Raw genomic sequence first — 20480 nt, 5'->3', positions numbered from 1 at the left:
AAAACAGGTGGCCATGCACCTGCTGCCTTTAAATGCTACCTCATAATGATTTGACAAATCTGAGTCTTTATCCCCCGGAGCTGTCTTTTACCTCCCTTGTTGTGGACCAAATGGACAATAAATGTTACTTTTTTCAATATTAAACTAATACCCAGATCATTAAAAAGAGCAAATATTTACTGTGCTCATTGAAACGTATTCATAGAAACTCATAATTTTTGTGTGTGTTGGGAAAAGAAATTGGAAAAATACTTTTAAATGAAAATGGTTCTTTCTAAAGCATCTGAGAACTTTGGTCAACCATTTTGTGGACTTGTTTTTCTTCATATACTGTGAACTCAGTTAGACTCTTACATAACAATTTACTGTAAAGACATGAACAGCCTCTGTGTAAAATGAGCGTCCTCTATAGGCCAATCAGGGTATTACTCCACCTAATACAAAATAATACCTTAAGTTTTGTTTTCACACTCACAAAATCTTTTGATTTGCCATTTCCTCACATAAATTCACTTGTTCACAGTCAGAAACCTTCACAGGCACTTTCTGCCATGTTTTCATCTCCAACTTGGATCCAATATTTGTCTTTAGAAATGGGATCCTGTCTTGTGCTCCAGCTTCACTGTTCACAGTGTTTATTCTTTATCTGACCTTTGTGTACTCTCATTGAGACCAGGAACTCATTTTAAAGCCAAATATTGTCTCCCTTTGTTCATATTTTCCTCATTAAATCATCAATCACTGAAAGACATCCCTTTCCTAAAGGGGGGAATGTAATTGTGAAGAAGATGTCATGCTTTGTTATAATCAAACAAATTCCAGACATGGGGAATTAAAGCTAAATTTTAATTGCAACAATTCAGTCTATGATTTCATATTGTGATTTGTAAGCAACAGGGAGATGTGGCTGTTGCCTGATGAATTATTAAGATAAATCTGCCATCTCTGGATAAATGGAGGTAAGGGAAATAATGATGAACCCCCCTTTGGCTTTCCACCAATATCAGGACTTGATTGAAGCTTCTATTATTTTTTTCTCACTTCAGAAATTAGTTCTATTTTTTATTATTGTGAATGAAATATAACTCCTTGGTAAAATGGTCTCCATGGGTTGATAATCGGTTACTGAAATATAGTTTTATAAATATTTAGAATATGTTTTCCCTGATTTTGTTTTTGTTTCTTTCTACAATCGAAAGTGAGTCTTTTTTTTCTTTTTAAATAATTTCCACGTGTGACTGAGGAACTGTCATCACACACCTTGTGTGTTTTTCCTCCTTTGTGAAGAAAAATCTTGATCACATCTAACCTCCAGGTCAAAAGTTTACTTAGTAAATGACTTTGATTCTGGGGATTTTTTTTTTCTCTCTCTCCCTAACTTCTGTTACGTAAAGGCTTATTTCTGTCTCCGTCGTTTACTCAACTATTTCCCCTTTTTGCTTTCCGCCCACTGTTTTCGGTTACAGTAGACCCCCGAGGCTTTCCCGGCCGCTGATTGGCTGGAGCGCTGCTCTCTGCGGAGCGCCTTAGAATAAAAAACTCCTGTCCCGCTCGTCAGCTCTAAAGCGCTTTGAACCCAGACACACGGCAGCCTGGTGGTGTTTCATTTCACCGTTGCAGCAGCATGTCTTCAGACATTACCACGGGTGAGTCCAATGACTACTTAAGGCATCAATTTTAAATTAACTACAATGATGAAGATCACAGGCAACAGCTAAAACTTGTGTAGTTCTTTCAGGGAGGTTGTATTTTTTTGCCCCTCTCTTAACTCTGCGTTGTTTCATATATCACAACACAAGGATATGAATTAAAGATCCAATAAAGCGGGTGTAGTTTTAACACATTATACATGTGTTCCCATCTCATGTAATCTGTGTGTATATGCATACACTATCTGTATTTGTCCACATTTTTGTGAAAATTATCAATATTCTTAAGCTGCTGGTTATAATTTAAGCAAGGCACCAAACACTAAAGTTTAATTCCTTTTATTTTCCAGTGCTCTCTGACATAATAGTCACACAAGGGATTATAACTTTGTTATATTCATGTCAGACCAATAAAATGGTGGATAAGCAGAGCTGTGTTGATCCTATACCACTTTCATTATTTTAGAAAAGTGCATTTATTCAAGAAATGGCTCCAGAAGATGTTTCATGGGGACTCAAAACATAGAGTTTTGATTTATGCTGTCGTATTTATCCACCACAGTTTACAGACCAGGTGTTTAACTGGATTTCTCCTGCTTTATGAGCCATATGGGTTGTTAGCTTTGTTTTTTCACACTTGTAGTTTTGTGATCCATCCCAGTGACACAAACCCATGGTTTTTGGCTTATAGTTAATTCCATGTTTTTACTTTATTTGTGTGGTAAGCCAGTGCTTGTTGTATCTGTTGTTTTAGAAGTCGTTTTCTTGTGATTAAATGGCCTTAACGGCTTGAAAACCTTGTTTTCAGAACTCCTGAAGTTGTGCTGTGCTGCTGAAATAAGATGAAGCAATCTCGACATTTTCTCTCTGTGAAGTATGAGCTTTCTTTCCAACCGCTGTCATATTTTCCACAGACTTGGACGCGGAGCTGGGCGCGCTGCTGCTTGAGTTCCAGGATGTGGTGGAGGAGCTGAAGGCCCCGTCTCAGAGCAAACCCGACGCTTACCAACACGTTTTGCACGAGGCCAAAAGTCGCACGGGGCTGGGGGACGACAGTGGAGTCGAGGACTCAGATTACAGTAAGAAAAAAAAAGAGAGAGAGAGCTCATTACAGGGTCTCTGTAATAAGATATTTACCTAATGCACAAAGTGCAATGAAGGAAAGTTATTTAGTATTCCATGTGCCGGTGAGTGACATTGTATGGAGTCCCTATAGGCACCGATTGAGCCCCTTTATCAGCACAAACAACTGCAGCTTGACACTTTTAATTTGCATGAAATTAGTGGTACAAGAGGACACATCCAAGCATACTTCTATAAAAGTGGCTGTGTTTCTCATGACAATAGCTGTGTACTGGAACGAACTGCAATTACGGATAACCCATCTTTTGTAATTGTCTTTTTTTTTTTCCTCCTCGCTATTGTTGCATATTTGTTGACGGTTATGAGATAAAAGAAGCAAGTGTGTATTTTCTGCTCCCATGTGTCGTCATTATTGAAAGTATTTTGGCCCCTCGAACAATTCGACAGCCAGGCTGCTTTCAAAAGCTGACGCATGGGAGTCACTAGAACTGAACAGGCATTTACCTTCTCTTTATTGTGCGTTATTATCGTTACGTGCAACTCCTGCAACGTGTTAAAATTGCTGCTGCTGTCACTGCTCATTTGCATGGGCTGCCCTCAGTGCTTATCATCTCCTTTCACTCCCTCCTCGCCTCCCTCTTCCTCCAGGCAGCGAAGCTTCTATGGGGAACAGTTTGAACACCAGCGAGGAGGAGCTTCACACAGCAGGCATAATGCTGGCACCGAAAGGTAGCGCAAGCCTATCTCCATCCAGATAGCCCTTGTTCTTACAGCGATCACTATCACGTTTGCTCTGATCGCTATCACAGCCACACACAAGCCCTCCGCATTAGGCTGGGAGCGCTTTTGTTTTTGCACAACACAGCCCCTGCCGCTGTGGCTGCGCCGTCCCAGCACCCGTCTTTTTAAGCCTCCTGCAGGGGTTATTTGTGCTGTTTTGCAGTGGTTTGAGACCACCTGAGCCAGTGTGTGTGCTTGTGCAAATGAATGAGCACTGTGGCATTGTGAGATATTCAAATGCAAAGACTGCTGTTACAATTCAGTGGGTTAAAAAAAACCAAAAAAAAAAAAAAAAAACCAAGAAAAGAAGGTGGCCAGAAAGTGTTATCAACTCCGTATGACTTCACTTAGAATAATTTAAGATATGTACAACAGGGATCCGAGTGAGATCCAGCATGCTGTCAAGATTTGAAGCCTCGCGATCAGCTTTATCTCAGCATGTATAAAACTGGCTGAAGATAGATTTTTTTTTTTTTTTTCCCCAAGTCCAAAAGCACTTTAGCTCATCTGTAATTCTGCATCTAAGGCTGCTTTTCGGTTTCTGGTCCAAAAGAAATACTCGCTGAACTGAACTGCAGTTCTTCACAAAAATGTTCCATTGCAGTTTTTTTCTATACTGTCTGAAATTCCTTTTTTTTTTTTCTGTCCTTCTTCTGCAGCCAAGCTGGGAGACACACGGGAACTTGAGGACTTTATTGACATGCTGCACCGGGAAGTTGCTGGTGTGTATTTAAGAGAATTACAGCCCCTATCACTCAATCTTTTCTTTTATTCCTTATGCACTTAAGCTGACAAGCCAGCAGGCCGCGGTGTGTTTTGGTGGCTGAGACGCTGACAGGGTGCATGTTTTGTTACACACTGGAAACAGAGTGTGCTGTAGTGGTAGCCACCTCGTTTCTCCCCCCCTGTACTACCCCTCTCTTTATCTCTGAGCACCTTTTATGTGTAAATGTCATGTCTGGGGACTCAGGTGGACTATCTACATGCCCTTTAGTGATAATAGCATACTTGACTACATGAGCATCGTGATCCCGCTATCAGCGCCAAAGCAGTGGTGTTTCAGAGGCCAGTTGAACACATGCATCGCCCCGTGCTTACCCAACAAAACATACATCCACTGCTATCAGCGGGCTTGACACAGACTGAATTAATGCTACAAATTAATCGTAGCTCCTCTGCTATCTTTACAAGGCTCACTTAGTAGTCGGTGTGTGTTTGTGCGAGAGGTAATAAGCCTGTGTCTGTGTTTTAATATTGTGGCTCCTGAAACCTTCCTCTCTTTTTTTTTTTTTTTGCAGAGATGTGAACAAAGAGGGGAAAATGAGTCACATGGTGGAGGGAGAAAGAGGCTGCGGGCGACACGGCTGGCGTCTGCCGAGCAGAAAGTGAGATCTACACCAGAGCAGATCTGATGGAGCAAACGCTCCCCTTGCCGCTCCAGGGGAAAAGGTTAACATGAGAAATTAAAAGGGCAGTCCGATCCGAAATGCAAGAACACCCCCAGAACCCTGGCAACGCCGCTTCAGGCCGGCAACGGCGGCGGCAGCAGATCCAAGAAGTGTGACATATTCCCCAAACAGCACAAAGCTTCCATCTGTCCCAACATATGACGAAAAGCTGCCCGCCATATAGTCAACATGTGCCATATTTTACATTCCCATAAGTGCCAGCAAAGGATGTAAATCCCCAGTGTTCTATATTTGTAAAGAGATTGACTTTTGTGGAGTTTAAAATTACATTGGCACTTTAACTGATAACTAATTTGACGTTAAAAGGATTTAGATCTGCTGTATAGCGCCGTGTGCTGACTCCTCCACTGTATTGTTCTTGTTAATATTTTTTTAAGCTCGAGAGTGTTGTACAGATTAATGTATTTCTAAATAAAACTTGATTTTAATTGCAAGTTTTGTGGTTTTATTTTAATGCTGGTATATAAAACTGAACTGAACTTGAGGTACTTCTTTTCCCAACGTGATTGCAGAGAGAGAGCTGGCTTCACTGCCCACATCTGATTCTACACACACACACACAGTGTTGAAGGGTTGGCACTTTCCTAAAAAGAAAGAAAGAAAGAAAGCCTGGTGACGGGGCTGACAACTAACCATACTCAATGTGCCTGCGCCTTCACAGTCCACGTAAAGTGACTTTTGGGAGTGTCGGGCCTCGAGTCTCCGGAGCCCCTCACCCATTCTCCTCTGTTTGCTCTTATGACTCCCGTCTGTCTGCTCTGATTATGCTTTGAGTTTCACTTCACTTCAGGAAATCCACAAATTTAGCTCAGACAGCATGTGAAGACAGTTTAAGAAGGAAGTGCGTCAGTTGCGCTCTGGGAAACAATGCTCATTTGGACTTTGTGCAGTAATTCTTTGGTCGGGGGCTTTGACTCGGCTTTAACCAAACACAAAGTCGAGCTTTGAACTGAAGAAAGGAAGCTGCTCGGCTCTCAGTCACATGTTAAAGACTTTTCCATCCTCCCCGTGTTTATATTCCGCAGTCATTCCACTGGAGAATAAATGTGAGAGGGGAGCGAGGAGCTGGAGATTGTTGTTGCGGAGTGTGATTTTTTTTTTTTTTTTTTTTTTTTCAATTCAAATAAAGGAACATCAGCATCTGATGTATGCAAATGTATTTTTAGTCTGTGGAAAAATTTCCACATCCAAGTTCAAATGAGGAACTGCAACCGAAAGTAAGAACTAAATGACGTATGTTCTTGGAATGAGACACTCAGCTTTCTTTCGCTGCGATGGAAACCAGGGGAAAGTTGTGCCTGCTGAAAAAAAACACTGCAGTCAGGGAGCAGCCACTTATTGGATTGTCATTGCTTTCTCCTTAGAAACCCCCAGACAGCTCGCTGATGTGACCGCTGGCCCTGCTGATATATTATGGATAGACTGCTTGGGTGGACCTTTTTTTTTATTTTATATTTTTTGACAAGCTGTCAGTGTCAAAGCCCAAAAGTGAGGCTGGACATTTAAGATACTGCTCCTTGTTAGTTTATATCTTATTAAAAGACACTTTGTTCAGAAAGTTCGCGTCTGCTCCAAAACTCTGGCCGTCGCTTTAACCCTGCCGACCGGGACAAACGCTGCACCTGCTCCGCGGAGGGAGGAAGAGACGGATCCTGATTTGCTCTCTCGCAGAGCAAATGAGGATCTGATTTGATGTTGTAGTAAAGAAAGGATAGAAAACAGTAAGAAAAAGACACTGAATAAAAAGCTGGTCGTGTTCACATAATCGGGAAAGACACAGGGGTAGTGTGGAGTAACCTGCTCCTACGTGTTGTCTGTTCCACTTAGACAAAGACTAGAATGACTGATTCAGGCCACAGCTGTTCAGAGCAGCAACCAACAAAGTTGGCTTCCACGTGACGGAGCTTCCCTCAGACGAGGGCCACATCCTGTTTTCATACCGAAGGCGAGGAACTGCAAGAACGCAGGAAACTCCGCGGCTGAGTACAGGTGAAACTGAAAGGAATTTCAGAACAAACACGGTTTGTACTTTGTGTTTCCCGCGGTGAGCTTCACATCCTCTGGTGCCGCACTGATCCAGAGAGCCACCAGCAGCTAATTACAGCTGTATGATTTTTTTTATTGGATTGCTCTTCAGTGTGGTCCGAGGTAATATATCAGTTTGTCTTCTGGGAACGCCTCCTTTTTGTTTATCTGCTCATTATTATGAGATAGGGGTTTGACTGACGGCGCCACAGAGCGAGAGGTCAAGATGTCAGCCACTTGTTTAGATAACAGACGCACTAAATGATGAATGAACCCAATTCATTAGGCGGTAAATTAAAATGAATTGATGTTATGATGAGACAGTGAATGCTTCTGGGAGATGAAGACATGAAAAGTATTGCTTTCAGTCCTCGCCGGCCTTCACTTATAGACGGAGGTGTCTTGGTAATAAATGTCACATAGGCTTAAAATCCCTCCGCAAAGTGCCTGTTTGTCTTAAGCTAGTTAGCAGGCCAGCTAATGAAGATATAATTGAGTATAGCAGCGAGAAGACTCTTGTTATTATCAGACAATTAATAAATGAAGCCGAGATATTGCCGGTGCAGAGAGACTATCGCCGCGCGGCATGCGGAGCACGCAGTCCTCTGTCATCCGCCTGATGAGAGACCCGGGCAACGCGTCTCCCCCGAGACTCCCCCAAGTGGTCCGGGCTAACAACGCTCTCCCAAGGAATTAGCTCGCTCCACCAGCAAACGCGAGCGCGCTCCGCAAACCCAGCGACGCACGCCAACACACACAGAGCGAAGCGTCAGGATCAGACTGGTTCTTACATAACTCCGCCGGTCCCTGAGCCTCGGATCAAGGACTGAGATCACTGCTTTGTTATTCCAGCGCGGTTCGCAGAAGACAGCAAGAGGAGATTGAAACATGCACGCACACATGCATGCACACTCACACACGCATAGTGTTTTTATGACTTTTGTGGACTTTACTTTACAGACTTACATTTATATTCTGTAAACTCAAACCGCTACTAGGAACTTGTTTGACCTTCCTACACCAACAAAGTGGTTTTGTCAGCGTCGCTATGTTGCTGTTGTGGATCCTAACTGCTGTTAACAATGATTTCTTTCATCTACCCATCTTCCTTTATCCAACAGGAGCCAATCACAGCTGACTCTGAGCAGCGTCTGCAATTTTAATCCACCGTACTCGCACAGTCAGCTGCTTTGACATCCTTTTAGCACGGCATTAAAATATTATGTTAAAAGTAACACACAGAAGAAATCTATAATTCAGACTGTTTGGATTCCATTTAGCAAATGATCTGCTTTGTGCTACAGTATGTGTGAAAGTTAGAGTCGTAGAGCTGAGATGCTCCACACACTCATTTCTACAGCCAGCAAGTATCCAGAGAAGCTTCAACCAACAGCGAAAAAAAATATCAACACAGTGTCAGCGAAAAAACTGTCAACCTAATGAACGAACATACTTTAAAAAAAAAAAATCACAGGGTGGGTGTGGATGTGGATGTGTGTGTTTCTACATGAGCTCAAGTCCAAAAGCCTGCTTTTCGGGTCAGGTGGGGACTCTAAAGGACTCTAAATTGACAGTTGGCGTGAACGCGAGTGTGTGTGACTGTCTGCTTTCCTGTGTTTGTCCTGTGTTGGACTGGGGACAAGTTCAAGGTGTACTTTACCTTCACTTACTGCCAACAAGCACCGTCTCCAGTGTCTCTCAGCCCTGAGTCGGATAAAGTGGTGCTGAAGATGGAAGGATGGATGTACTGCAGCGTTTTATGAGAAAAAAAAATGGCATTTTGTGCTTTTGTGTCCTCATCATAATTATGTTTTCTCTGATTCATTTTTACCAAAACTTACTGATGTATGCAAGCCTTTTAGCGACTGGAAAACCTGTAATATATTTAAGTGCTGCTTGGCTCTTACACTGACGTACCCAAAAAAGAAAGTCTGTGCTGCCTCATTTTAAACTCATTGCCTAAGTGGAAACATTTTAATGGCAGATTTGAATTTTTGTGGCCGCTGTCACGTAAATCCAAGTCTCCACCTCGAACCGTGTCATTTCCTGTTTTGCTCCCCGATCCCGTCTGCTGCTATGAGACAGGAAACCAGAGCAATTCCTCTGAAAGGATTTCATTCCCAAAGAATGTGAACAATCCAGCCTTCTGAACTTCAGAAGAGCCATTACGTCAGTGCTGACTGGGGATTTCTCTCAGCTCCGACAGATATAGCTTCCCACTTTAATTTGAACAAACAACATGTCGAGGAACTCAAACAATCCGTTTCTACTTTGAATATGCATTTTGAGTGGTAAAGGAAGAGGCTGGAGCCGTGATCTGAGATCATGAATGCACAAATGCCAGTGACAGTTTTAGCAAATGCCATGTGGGCGACTTAATGGGCCGAAAAAACAACAACAGCAAAAAAACAACAACCCACATTTCTTTATGGTTAAGTGACAGACTTGTAATGTGTCACATGCACAAAGGTGAATCTGTTATTGTAGGAAAATGTCCATCTAAACATTGTAGAAAAAGATGGAGAACTCCCTACACAGAACCAGCATTCTACGTTATCAGTGACACAAACTGACAAGTGAAGTTCTCTGTCTCTCGGGGCAAAAATAGGCTTAACTTCAAAGGACATTTCCAGTATTTCACAGGAAAAACTGGTGAGATTTGTTTCTCTTTTAGGGGCCTAATCTCAGATACTGAAGTGAAACTCACAGTCTATTTGATCTGAGAGATCTGTGAAATGCCTGGTAGCCCGGATTAGCGCGGAAGATCAAATTGGTGGCACAGAAAGTCATTGTAATGTGATCTAAGTGATAAGATACTTTCGGGAAGTCCTCTGGGAGTCGTCTGTAGTCTGCACTGTGGCGGCGCAGGCCGGCGAGTTCTGACACCGTAAGTCCACTGACGCAACCTTCCCCTGCCACCAGTAACCCACATCTGAGAAAGGCATTAGAGGACTGCCATCTGATGGAGAACTCCAGCTGATGCAACGGGCGGATAGCGGCGGGCCTGGACTCAGCTGGTGAGGCCCGACTTGGCAAAAAACAGCTCAGGATATGCGGGATAATGCTGTGAATTATCTGTGCGGTCAAAGCACAAGTGAAACATCCCGAAAGTTTTTGAACGTTGCCGTTGAAACCTCGCCTCCCATCATAGTGGACCAACTAGTGGGGAAGAATTAGCTGTCGCTGAAAACAGGGTTTCCAGGACAAGATACAGGAGAGACGCTCTGTTCAGGTTTAAATGTGCTTGTTTCCTGCTGTTGTTACTTCCTTCTCTCACAGGGGGTGTGCAGGCTTTAGCCTCAGCAGCATCACTGGTATCTCAAGGCCATCTATCTTATAGAGGGCAGATCATTATGCAGTCGACAGGCGGCTTTAGGCTGGAGGCGGGCTGCTTGCACTGGATGAACTGTAGGCTACTGTTGTTTACGAGACCGCCATAAAGACAAAGACCGAATCCTTTTAATGTTATGAAGTGCATTAGACTCCAGCTTTCTCCGCTTTTGCATTCCTGCCATTGTTCGCCCAAAGCTGCATCTTAAAAATCGCAGCGTTGTTATTTAACTTTGCTTTTTTTTTAAACCAGCCAATCCCATTACCAAACAACAACATCAATGAATTTCTCCCGATAACAAGCGCTGTCAGTGTCGCCGCGGCTTGCAGCTTTTGTCTCCGAGCCACAGAGCTCCGTCATCCTCCTGAAAATCATTAAAAACACATAAAACAGCCATACCATTGGGTGATACTGTAACAACTCTTCTGTGGTTGTTTTTTTTTTTTTTCTTCTGGACAGCGGTTTCATGTCAGGCAGGCGTCACTGAGCATGCTGGGGGATGTCGCTCCGTGCTTTGCCAGTTTGATGAGCTATGAGGAAAACCCTACACTCTCTATGTTCACTGCGATTCCTTACAAGTTGTGTTTCTCTGCATTTTTTTTTTTTTTTAAAAAGTGGATTTTGGATGAGCTCAGTGGCAGAGAGGCATATGCTTCATCTGGCTGTTGCTACACAGACGGCACTTGTTACTGGGATGAATTCGTTTTTTTTTTTTTTTTTGGTTTTGATCTGCGAGTGGGATTTGTTGATAAGAGTATAAAAAAAAAGATGAAATATTCAAGTCTTATCCTTTAATGCAGAAGCTGTGTGATTTTTGGAGAAACAGAGAACTCAAATATAGCACTTACAGAGATGCTCTCCTGGATTGCAAACTCACTCCACAAACATTTTGCAAGATGAAAAATATACAAAACAATATTATCAGCATCCAACCTCTTGATCTCGGGCCAGCGGAAAATGGATGTTGTGCTCTATATTCATGAGAACCACAATAAGTTACAGAAAGAATAGATATTTTATTTTGATTACTCCAGTTTTCCGTGATTATAAATACATTCTATGGACATAAACATAGAAGTAACAGGGCACCTTTAGTAATCTGTACAATAACACTGAGATAACAGATTTATGATGATGTATCCGGGCTCAGAGACCATTGGTTTGTCATTTTTAGCAATAAAAGAAGTCTGTGACGGCATCAAAAATTACTCCAGTGCATGTTGCTTCTTGTTAGTATACCTTGAAAAAATATGCCGTGATTTGTCTATGTTGTGTTGGCACAAAAAAAACAGATCAACAGTACATGTTTCTCCCCCCCCCAACATAAAAAATAAAAGTAAAATATATCAATGTTTGATAAAATGCAGACTGATTTCCCATTTCGGGGGGAAACTGGATGTTTAAATTTAAAGGACTTGAGTTTTGGTTGAGTGACTCTGCTCTGATTCTCTGAAGGTAAAGTTTGCTCATCAGCTTTATAGACAGCAGAGAAACATCCTAACTCAGGAACATTAGCTCAGGAATGATTGAAAATGAAAGAGTAGACAAGATCATGTCACTCCCGAAGTAGCAGAAAGACAAAATAGGTGTGTGTGTGTGTGTTGAGATTGGTTTCCGTCTGAGGGAGGGAAAAAACAATTGCGTACAAAGGAAGGAGGAAGAAAGCACAGACGAGTAAGACACAGGAAGTGAGAGATAAAGGTGGAGTAGGAGGTGAGAGGAAATATAGGTAACAATGCGCTCACTGTGGTACAAATAAAATTCTCAGTATCTGCACGCACGCACATACAGCAAGACATCCGTCCTCACACACACACACACACACATACACACACACACACACACACACGCAGTCACACCTGCAGCTCTCTCCCAGCGGGTCGCACTCTGTAATTTGGCACATCCATTTCCGAGGCTGGGTTTGTCTTCGGCGCCGTCGAAGCAGTCACAAACCCCATCGGGGTATTCCAGTCAATCCGTGAATGATGTCACTTTGGAAACACACTCACTGAACTGCAAACAAACCCCAGCTCCGGGAAAATGTCTCGCTTATAACTCACCCATCTTTTCCCCCTTTTGTCTTGCTGGTGATTCTTATCGCTGGCTGTTTGCACTAATTTCATCAAAATTCCAGCCGTCTGACTGCAGGAATTACTGGCATATGTTATATTTCGTATTATATTTTCTGTTGGTCCTTCCCCGAAGTCTGCGGCTCTTCACAGGGACGTGTATCCCCAACAGAATCCCAGAGGCCAGCAGGTCTGCTCGTGCCAACACTCAGTGACATCTGCTCTGCTTTAACGGCATATGGGAAAATTACATGGCAAAAAAAAAAACAAGCTGCCCTCCCATGACATTTCTTCCCTTTGATAGTTCAGTCTCACCACTCAGTTTCAGCGTTACGCCGCTGTATGAGTGTTTGGGAGCCAGTGGGAAGTGACCCCCGTCACCCCACATGAATCAGACCAGGGAGCAGTCCGCTTTGATTCAGATCCAGACTGAGACGCTCAGTTCATTCACATCACACCAAAAACCTTCAGACAAAAATATGAAGGATGATTAAAAAAAAATAAAGTAAATAAAAGCCATGAGGTGCACTTTCAGTTAAAATTCCAGTCCCGACCAACACTTTGCTGCCTTTGTCAGCAGGTTGTCTTTGTAAACACTAAATAAATAGTCAATAACAGCAGGAGCAGGAATATGAATTTTCTTTGTGGTGCAAACAGCATTTAAAATTAAATTCAATCTATAAATGTGAAGAAAAAAAAAAAACAACTCTTGTTGTAAATTTATTGCCAAGCAGCTGCTTATTCACACTCCCAGCAGGGGTGGAGCAACATTAGCATTTATACAGAGTGACGGTTTAGGCAGCAACGTGGCCGATACATGGCATCTTTTCAGTGGAGAAACTCAGAATAATCCCGCTTTGAGGGTCCATCCCGCAGATTCACTGGATTGTAACAGAAAAAAACAAAACAAAACTTTTTTTTGTTTGCTCTTTGATAGAGAAATACTCCCTTGTGTGTGTGTGTTGTGTGGATTCCACAGTAAATAGTTCAGCTATAAATAGGCGCTACATCCATCTTCTCCGCTTTATTCAGTGTAGGGGGTTGGAGCCGGTCCCAGCTGACGATGGGCAAAAGCAGGGTAGATCCTCGAAAGGTCACCAGTCCATCACAGGACAAACAGAGAGAGACAGACAGCCACACACACTCAGTCCCACTCACACAGACGGGCCGATTTAGAGCCGCCAATTAATCTCAAGTGCATGTTTTTGGACTGTGGGAGAAATCAAGAGTCCCTGGAGAAAACCCAAACGCTCACAAAGACTCAGACTCAGACCAGGACAGTCCCAACACTGCTAACCGCTACACCACTGTGCAGGTCCGGACGATTCATTTCAATTTTGTTCTCCACATAATGTATGAACTAACTGAAGTCACAGAAGAAACACTGCTTTCAGTTAGGTTAGATGCTATGAGAGGCAGGGTTTGGAAATCTGTATGAAAGAAATTCTCCAGTTTCCAGATCAGTAAAAGATATAACATGCATGGTGCACTCTGAGGAATTAAAAAAAAAAAAACAACTCAGTCTTGATGAAATGTCATCTATGTTTGTTCATTTCACGCCACAAAAAGTAAAGCTCCGCTGACTGATATAATTGCCACGGAGACAAATTTAACTATTTGCCTTTTTCTCAGTCTTCTGAAAGCAAAGAGACATTATTAAATGTCTCTGTGCATACCAGACAGCTCCTGGTGGAATCCAACTGTTTGTTTCTTTCTGAGTGGCTGCGGCTCGTTTATAGACTGCGGCTGATTATGAGGTGAACCCCGCACAAGGCAGGAAGAGCGAAAACAAGATGACTCATATAGATCAGTCTCTGAGCAGTTTCCCCTTAAATAACCCCTCTTCTCTCTGCTGCAACCGGCAGGTTTGGCGATGGGCTGACCGGCCCGCGCTTCTCGCTTTGCTGCATCTCCAATCACCGAACACCAGAGAAAGCCGTAATGGAATACTTCATAAAAACTGTTGAGGGTACATGAAGTATCGAAGAAACGCGAGCGCTGATCTAGGATCATTGGTCAGGTCGCATTACAGCACTTCCACGCAATGCAGGAGACAATCTGTGCCACGCCAAGATACTTAATGAAAATTGTCAGTTTTGCTCGCAGAATCAATAACTCCAGTTTTCTCCCCGAGAATAACACATAATGGGATGCGATGCAAGTACATCAAGGCAATCTCTTCACAATTTCCCATCGCTGCAACACTACTTTGCATGAATTACAGTAAAATCTGGAGTTATGCACGCAGATAGCCCCCAAGCTCTGAGCCTGTTTTTCTCAAAGGTTTCAGAGAGAGAGAGAGAGAGAGAGAGAGCGAAGAGGGAGGTGGAGGAGGAGACAGGAAGAAGAGCGGTAGAGAGGAAGTCCTAGGGGGCGGGGGGAGCCTCGCACTTGCTGCAAGAATAGTTTTTTTCTTGAACTCGTTCAAAATGGAAATAATACAAAAACAAAACAAAAAAAGTCCTAAAAAGGGTAGAAAGGAACTCTGATCAAGTGAGGGGGGGGAAAAAAAAGTTTAGTGAAACTTTATATTTTTCATTTTTTTACAGTTTTAATTTGGCACATGGCACAATCAGCATGTATGCATCTGGTATACATAAATAAATATTAAATATTTTATACATAAATATACATATAGAGCTCTTACAAAGACACCTCAGGTGGTCTTGGCTTGGTGTGTTTCCAATGATAACAACATCACATAGAGATGATTTGTGTCGGTGCTTTTCAGTCTGAACAGGGTTTTACTTGTTCTGTAAGTGGGAACAATATCTCCATAGAAGCCCTATACATATATGTATGTATGCCCATATTTATATATATATATATATTCAAAGAAATACAAGTGTGCACTGATGTAGGTTTATTCAGTGCAAACAGGCCACTGTCTGCTCTTTAAGAGGAACTCTTACAAAGTCAATGGAATCATGTCAGTTAGTTCAGTTGAATCTTTAGCTATTTTTTTTTTTCTCTTACACATAAAATAATAGATTTATTTTGTAATCTTTAAGCAAAAAAATTAGACATATATAATTTTTTAAAAATAACAAAAGTGCTATTTTGCAGACAGACACCCGGAGACGCAGCAGAAACACTACTGGTGGTGAATCCCAAAAAAAAACCAAAACAAACAAAAAAAAAAAAAAATCAACAACATGAGAAAGTAATCAGCTCCAAACCCCCAAACAACACAATATAACAAAAAAAGACAACAAAAAAACTCCCAACAAAAAACAGGTGCACACACACACACGCACGCACGCACACACACACACGCGCATCGACGCACCGACGCACACAAACGCACACACACTCTATGACTTTCTTTCGCTCTCTCTCATCTCTTGCGTTTGCAAGTTCCGACAATACGTCTCTTCCTTTATCTCATCCTCTGGACCTCGCTGGCGCGAAGCAAACGAGACATCCTCTTCACATGCACGCAGACACTGCGGTGCTCCTAAGCAGCATGTGTACGTGCACACCTTGTGGAGATAATATCAGATAGCTTAACAGATAAATTGGCTGTAAAAGATGCACTTTTTTTTTTTTCTTAACAAAACAATCACAGTAACGTAGTGTTTATCTCTGCTTTCTCGTTTTCCAGCAAGAGCTGTCCAGGACAGATTATTTCTATATGAGCTTAAAAAAAAAAACAAAACAACAAGAACAAAAATCATTTGTGTGGCTGTTGTGTTGGTACGCAACAGAAAAAAAAAAATGAGTTGCCCAGAATGGGTTTGAAATCTCTACATCTGCATATCTTCTAGTTTCCCCATCCTGGATTCAGTCTCTCATCTTTTGAGTCTCGTCTGCTTGTAACACACTCCACATGGAATAGTCTCAGGGAATAGAAATAATGACGAAAAAGAACAAGCTTCGTAAGGCATCGAAACAAAAAAAAAAAAAAGAAAAAGAAAGAAAACAAAGAAGCAATTAAAAACATTTTGCGAATATTGACGTAGAGGCCATTGTTCTGGACGTGTCTCCCGTAGGAGGAAGGGATGGGAAATAAAAAGCACTTCTCTTTGTTTTTTTTTGTTATGAATTCAAGAAAAAACTGTTGATATCTCCTCAGTCTGCTTAAAAAGGCTTTTAAAATGATTATTTTAGAAAAAAACACTGCAGAAGGAACCCCCCCCCCTCCTCCCCTCCCCCAATCAGGAGAAGGAAAGCAGTTTGATTTTGGCAGCTCTGCACAACTTGACATCCATAGAGAGCTCTCAGCAGCTCTCCTCGTAGTAAAAGTCTAGTTAAATCTCCTCACGTTTTAATCCGTCTCCTGCCCTTCCCCTCCCCCTCCCCTCCCCCCTCGCAGCCCTTCCCCTCCCTGTGATATTTATAAAACACAATTCTCTTCTCCGTTGGCTCGTCCCCCTGCTCCTTCTCCTCCTCCGCCGCCGCGCCGCTGCGCCGCCGCCTCCTCCGCCTGCGCCGGCCGCCGCCTGGCCTCCTTAAAGCTATACGCGGGTGGTGGAGTGGGAGTGCGGCAGGCCGGTGGAGTTGAAACCGGTCGTGAAGGTGTTGTACGGGTGCAGGTTGGGCATGCCGACCAGCGAGTTGGGGATCATGGTGATGGTGTTGGGGGTCATGAGGGGGATGTCGTCCGGAGAGCGCCGCAGGGTGAGCGTGTAGTCGGGCAACGAGGCCAAGCGCAGCGCCCCCTCGTTGCTGTTCCCCGCCTCGCACTCGTGGTGCGTCTGGTTCATCTGCAGCGACATGATCTCCTCTTCGGGCGCGTGGTGCCCGATGTCGTTGGAGGTGGTCTGGCGCTGCGGGCTGGGCTGCCCGTGGGTGGAGTCCTGCCGCCGCTTGTCCTTGCGGTAATAAAGGGCGGCGAACGCGAGGACGTTGAGGAAGAGCAGCGAGGCTCCCACCGCGATGGTGACGCTGAGCTCCGTGGAGTAATCCCGCGGGTTGTCCACCACCAGGGGGCCCGTCTCCTCGTCGTCGGACCAGGAATCTTTGTCCTCGCTGTTGTAGGCCGGAGACATGGGCGGCCGCTTGGTGTTGAAGGGCCAGTTCTTGCCGTTGGGCCTCTTGGTGGACAGGGTGTTCTGCGTGGTCTCCGGCGGCGGCACTTTGGTGGTGGTGGAGGTGTAGTGGAACATGTCGTGGAGGTTATACAGGTGGGGCACTAGGTGTTTCCAGAAGGCCACTTTGGTAGCACGGTAGTGGTCGCGCACGCGTGGCTTCAGGCCGATGTGCAGGTACAGCTGGTCCTGCGGGTTGTACTTGGACCAGGCCACCTCTTCGAAGCGGTTCGCCTTGGTGTGGATGAACTTGGTGTCCTGCGGCACTGGTTTGTTGGGGTCCCTAAGGGGGGAAAAAAAGAAAAAGAGAGAGAGACAGATATAATTGACTGTTAAATGAAATTCTGACAATGCTTTCAATAATTCATGCTTTGACATTCATGTTGGGACGGAGGCGCAAACAAATAATAATAATAAAAAAAAAAAAAAGGAAACCTAACCGCTGGAGTGAGAAAGGTTCAGCTGCTGGAGAGTTTATTGATCTTACTTAGCTGAAATTCACACCAGCAGCAACTGGACTTAATAATTGATACAGCGGTCTATGCTGTTGTATAAATCACACAAGTGAATCAGCTCATTGCCTTCTTCACCCTCACAGCAGGACCGAGACCCTCTCCACCACTGCGCCTCGTCCTCCTGGACGCGGCGCGCCCGTCTGTCTCATCCCGCTGTCTTCCCCCAGATGTTGTTCTTATTTCAGTTGTGGAGGCAGCCCACCAACAAAATCCAGGGCAGAGGCTTTTAAAGTAAACACATATGAATAAGTCAGCAGGCTTTAGGGCTCGCGTCAGGAGGCATCTTGTTGTTGATAATCCGGCGCTGGTGGAGCTCCTCTGCTAATTGCTCGGGGAAGGCAGCACAGTGTGCATTGGCATCCAGCGCGCTGATGTAAAGTGGACCATATTAATCAAGACGCTCGAGAAACTGTGGAGCTGTGTTTGGGTGCGTGTCTGTCTCTGTGAGTGTGTGTGTGTGTGTGTGCGTGTGCGTGGATCTGAGGATGCTCAAGTGTCTAAGGCTGAAAAGTGAGAGACAAAAGGGATGTGTGAGTGTGTGAGACCGGGCACGAGGGAGGGGAGACGGATTCCTCTGGATGCAGTACCTCTCTTGATCTACAGAGTTCACTGTTCCACCTTTCAGTTTTCAACACGTCGCCTCAAATGGTCAACCATTTCAATTACAGTGAAGCTATTGATTTATCGATATAAATTAACATATAGCAATCTCCAAGAATCACACAACTCTTTGTTGCCGTACAATGTCAGTGGTGGGAGTTGTGCCGCCCGTGGTATTGCTTTTGGTGCTGATGAAATGACTTTCTGCTGAGAAACCTGAAGAATAGTCATGCAGCCTTGAAAACACAACAACTGCCGCAATGTTTAAACCGTGTTGTTGCACAGAGGCAAGGATCTGTGCGGCATTTCGCTAAATGTCAAGAAATATCCCTTTGTGGGTCTGATTGCCATGTCAACGGCAATGAAAGTTCAAATTTAGAGGGTGTTTTGGGGGGGGCATGGTGTCTTTATTTTTATATATTTATTTAGGAAAGCCAGCAAACATGGCTAAGAGAATTAAAAGACACGCCAGAAGAATTCACCCTCCATCCTCTCTCCTGCTCGCTTCTCTGCTGTCAATTTTTCTTTTTCAGGTCAGTGCTTTGGGGAGAGGTGAGAGAGAGAGACAGACAGGGAGGTAAAACAAATTGAGATGGCTGGAGCTGAATCCCTGGACCTGGGCTGGTGTCAGCGGAGCAGCCCGTAAATAACCTCTTTTATTAGGCCCGTAATGATCCCCAATGAATATTGACAGCCGGACTATGATGACTTTGTAGCTGAATATCAGTAATTAAGTTTCAAAGGAGCGGGTGGTGGAGGTAAGGTCATATTGATCTCCCCGCGCGCAACATGCCAGAGAACAGGATGTCAATGAAGCAGGCTGGGACGTGGTTGTCTGCAGCCTGCCTGCCTTCATGAATTCTCACAGCGGTCTCGCTGCCGTCCAACTCGCACGCGAGCAAACGGTCTCCCCCCCTTCTCCGTCCCCCACACTCGCGTACACGCACACACATGACAGCCGTGATTGAGGTCAGAGCTGTCTCCGTTAATAGGAATTCTGTATTTCCATAACACTTCAAATGCTTTTCTTTCAGAGGGGTCAATTTTCTGAATTGCGACGGCAAGAAAACTGCAAAAAAAAAAAAAGAAGGTACTTGCACATCTCAAAACAATCCCTGGTGCAGGGAGGCGAGGGAGCGGCGGTGCAGAGGAGTTAGAAAAGCTCTTTGGTGGCTGGCTGGTTCAGTGCAAGTGAAGATGAATAATTTAAGGAACACAAAGAAATCAATGTGGCATCTTTAGTTAATTTGATTTGCCGCATTAGAGAACAACTGGCTGCCTTATCTAATTACACACACATATGCTTGGGTAATTGTTCCAAAGTCAATAGTAAACAGGCTACATTCCTTTGAACAATTCCTACCACTGCTGCTCAACTTTCTGGGCCGCTTTGTGGCTTTGAAGTTCTGCCCTGAGCTGCGGAGTCACTGGGAACGATCTGAACTGGGTCTCTGCTGCACAGCGTGGGGAAGGCTATTAGGTTGCCCTGCTCTATTTGTACTGGAGCTTACTGGTGCTCTTATGTGATGCAATGTAGTCAGGTCCACTTTATAATGCTTTGGCTTCTGTAATCCTCACTTGAGTTTTCTGCGGGTGCCCAGCTGAGGCGAGTCACCTTTAAACGTCTATACCGCATGCAGTCAAAACAACAGTCCGATAATGGATGTTGCAAGAGAGAGGCGGACGGGATCTTTTTTGTTGGATGTATTTCCATGTGCATTTGAGGACAAAATAATATGAAAAATTTATATGCGATACGCTCAAAAAAAAAAAAAGAAAAAAGAATGGAGCCGTTCTTTGTGTCTGGTCAAAGTTACAGTTTTACACCAAAAATAATGAGCTTCATAAGACCGAGTTTTCAACGTTTGCAGAAAATAAATAATTAAAGAAGCTTGAAAAGGACTGTGTAACATCATAATGCCTTGAAGA

General features: G+C 43.8%; 2 protein-coding genes and 1 long non-coding RNA gene across 5 annotated transcripts in view; 2 read left to right on the top strand and 1 right to left on the bottom strand.

Moving 5' to 3' along the window:
* The first annotated feature begins 1530 nt into the window (after positions 1–1530).
* Positions 1531–5415, top strand: LOC115396440 (regulator of cell cycle RGCC). Its single transcript, XM_030102318.1, has 5 exons — positions 1531–1646; positions 2564–2728; positions 3381–3461; positions 4172–4234; positions 4811–5415. The coding sequence occupies exons 1-5, from the start codon at positions 1625–1627 to the stop codon at positions 4816–4818; spliced, it is 339 nt and encodes a 112-aa protein (XP_029958178.1). The 5' UTR covers positions 1531–1624; the 3' UTR covers positions 4819–5415.
* Positions 5416–11544: 6129 nt separating this feature from the next.
* LOC115396451 (uncharacterized) lies at positions 11545–14240 on the top strand. Its single transcript, XR_003932383.1, has 3 exons — positions 11545–11642; positions 12711–12714; positions 14229–14240. It is a non-coding gene; the product is annotated as an uncharacterized LOC115396451 (long non-coding RNA).
* Positions 14241–16778: 2538 nt separating this feature from the next.
* The window catches only part of nlgn3a (neuroligin 3a), a 97284-nt gene continuing 93582 nt past the window's right edge, over positions 16779–20480 (bottom strand). For all 3 annotated transcript variants that reach the window (XM_030106351.1, XM_030106336.1, XM_030106344.1), the window contains one exon: positions 16779–17719. In XM_030106351.1, the coding sequence (XP_029962211.1) occupies positions 16864–17719 (856 nt within the window). In that variant the 3' untranslated portion in view covers positions 16779–16863. The remainder of the gene's footprint in view (positions 17720–20480) is intronic.

Source organism: Salarias fasciatus, chromosome 2 (assembly GCF_902148845.1).
Source record: "Salarias fasciatus chromosome 2, fSalaFa1.1, whole genome shotgun sequence".
Taxonomy (NCBI): Eukaryota; Metazoa; Chordata; class Actinopteri; order Blenniiformes; family Blenniidae; genus Salarias; species Salarias fasciatus.
The sequence above is the reverse complement of the archived record's forward strand: the minus strand, read 5'-3'. Positions and strand labels throughout refer to the sequence as shown.

What these genes read in the sequence shown, in the direction of transcription:
- LOC115396440 (XM_030102318.1), top strand. Translation starts at nt 1,625, where the DNA reads ATGTCTTCAGACATTACCACGG. An exon ending in AGTCGAGGACTCAGATTACA is followed by an intron (nt 2,729 to 3,380) that starts GTAAGAAAAAAA and finishes CTCTTCCTCCAG; the next exon opens with GCAGCGAAGCTTCTATGGGG. An exon ending in CATAATGCTGGCACCGAAAG is followed by an intron (nt 3,462 to 4,171) that starts GTAGCGCAAGCC and finishes CTTCTTCTGCAG; the next exon opens with CCAAGCTGGGAGACACACGG.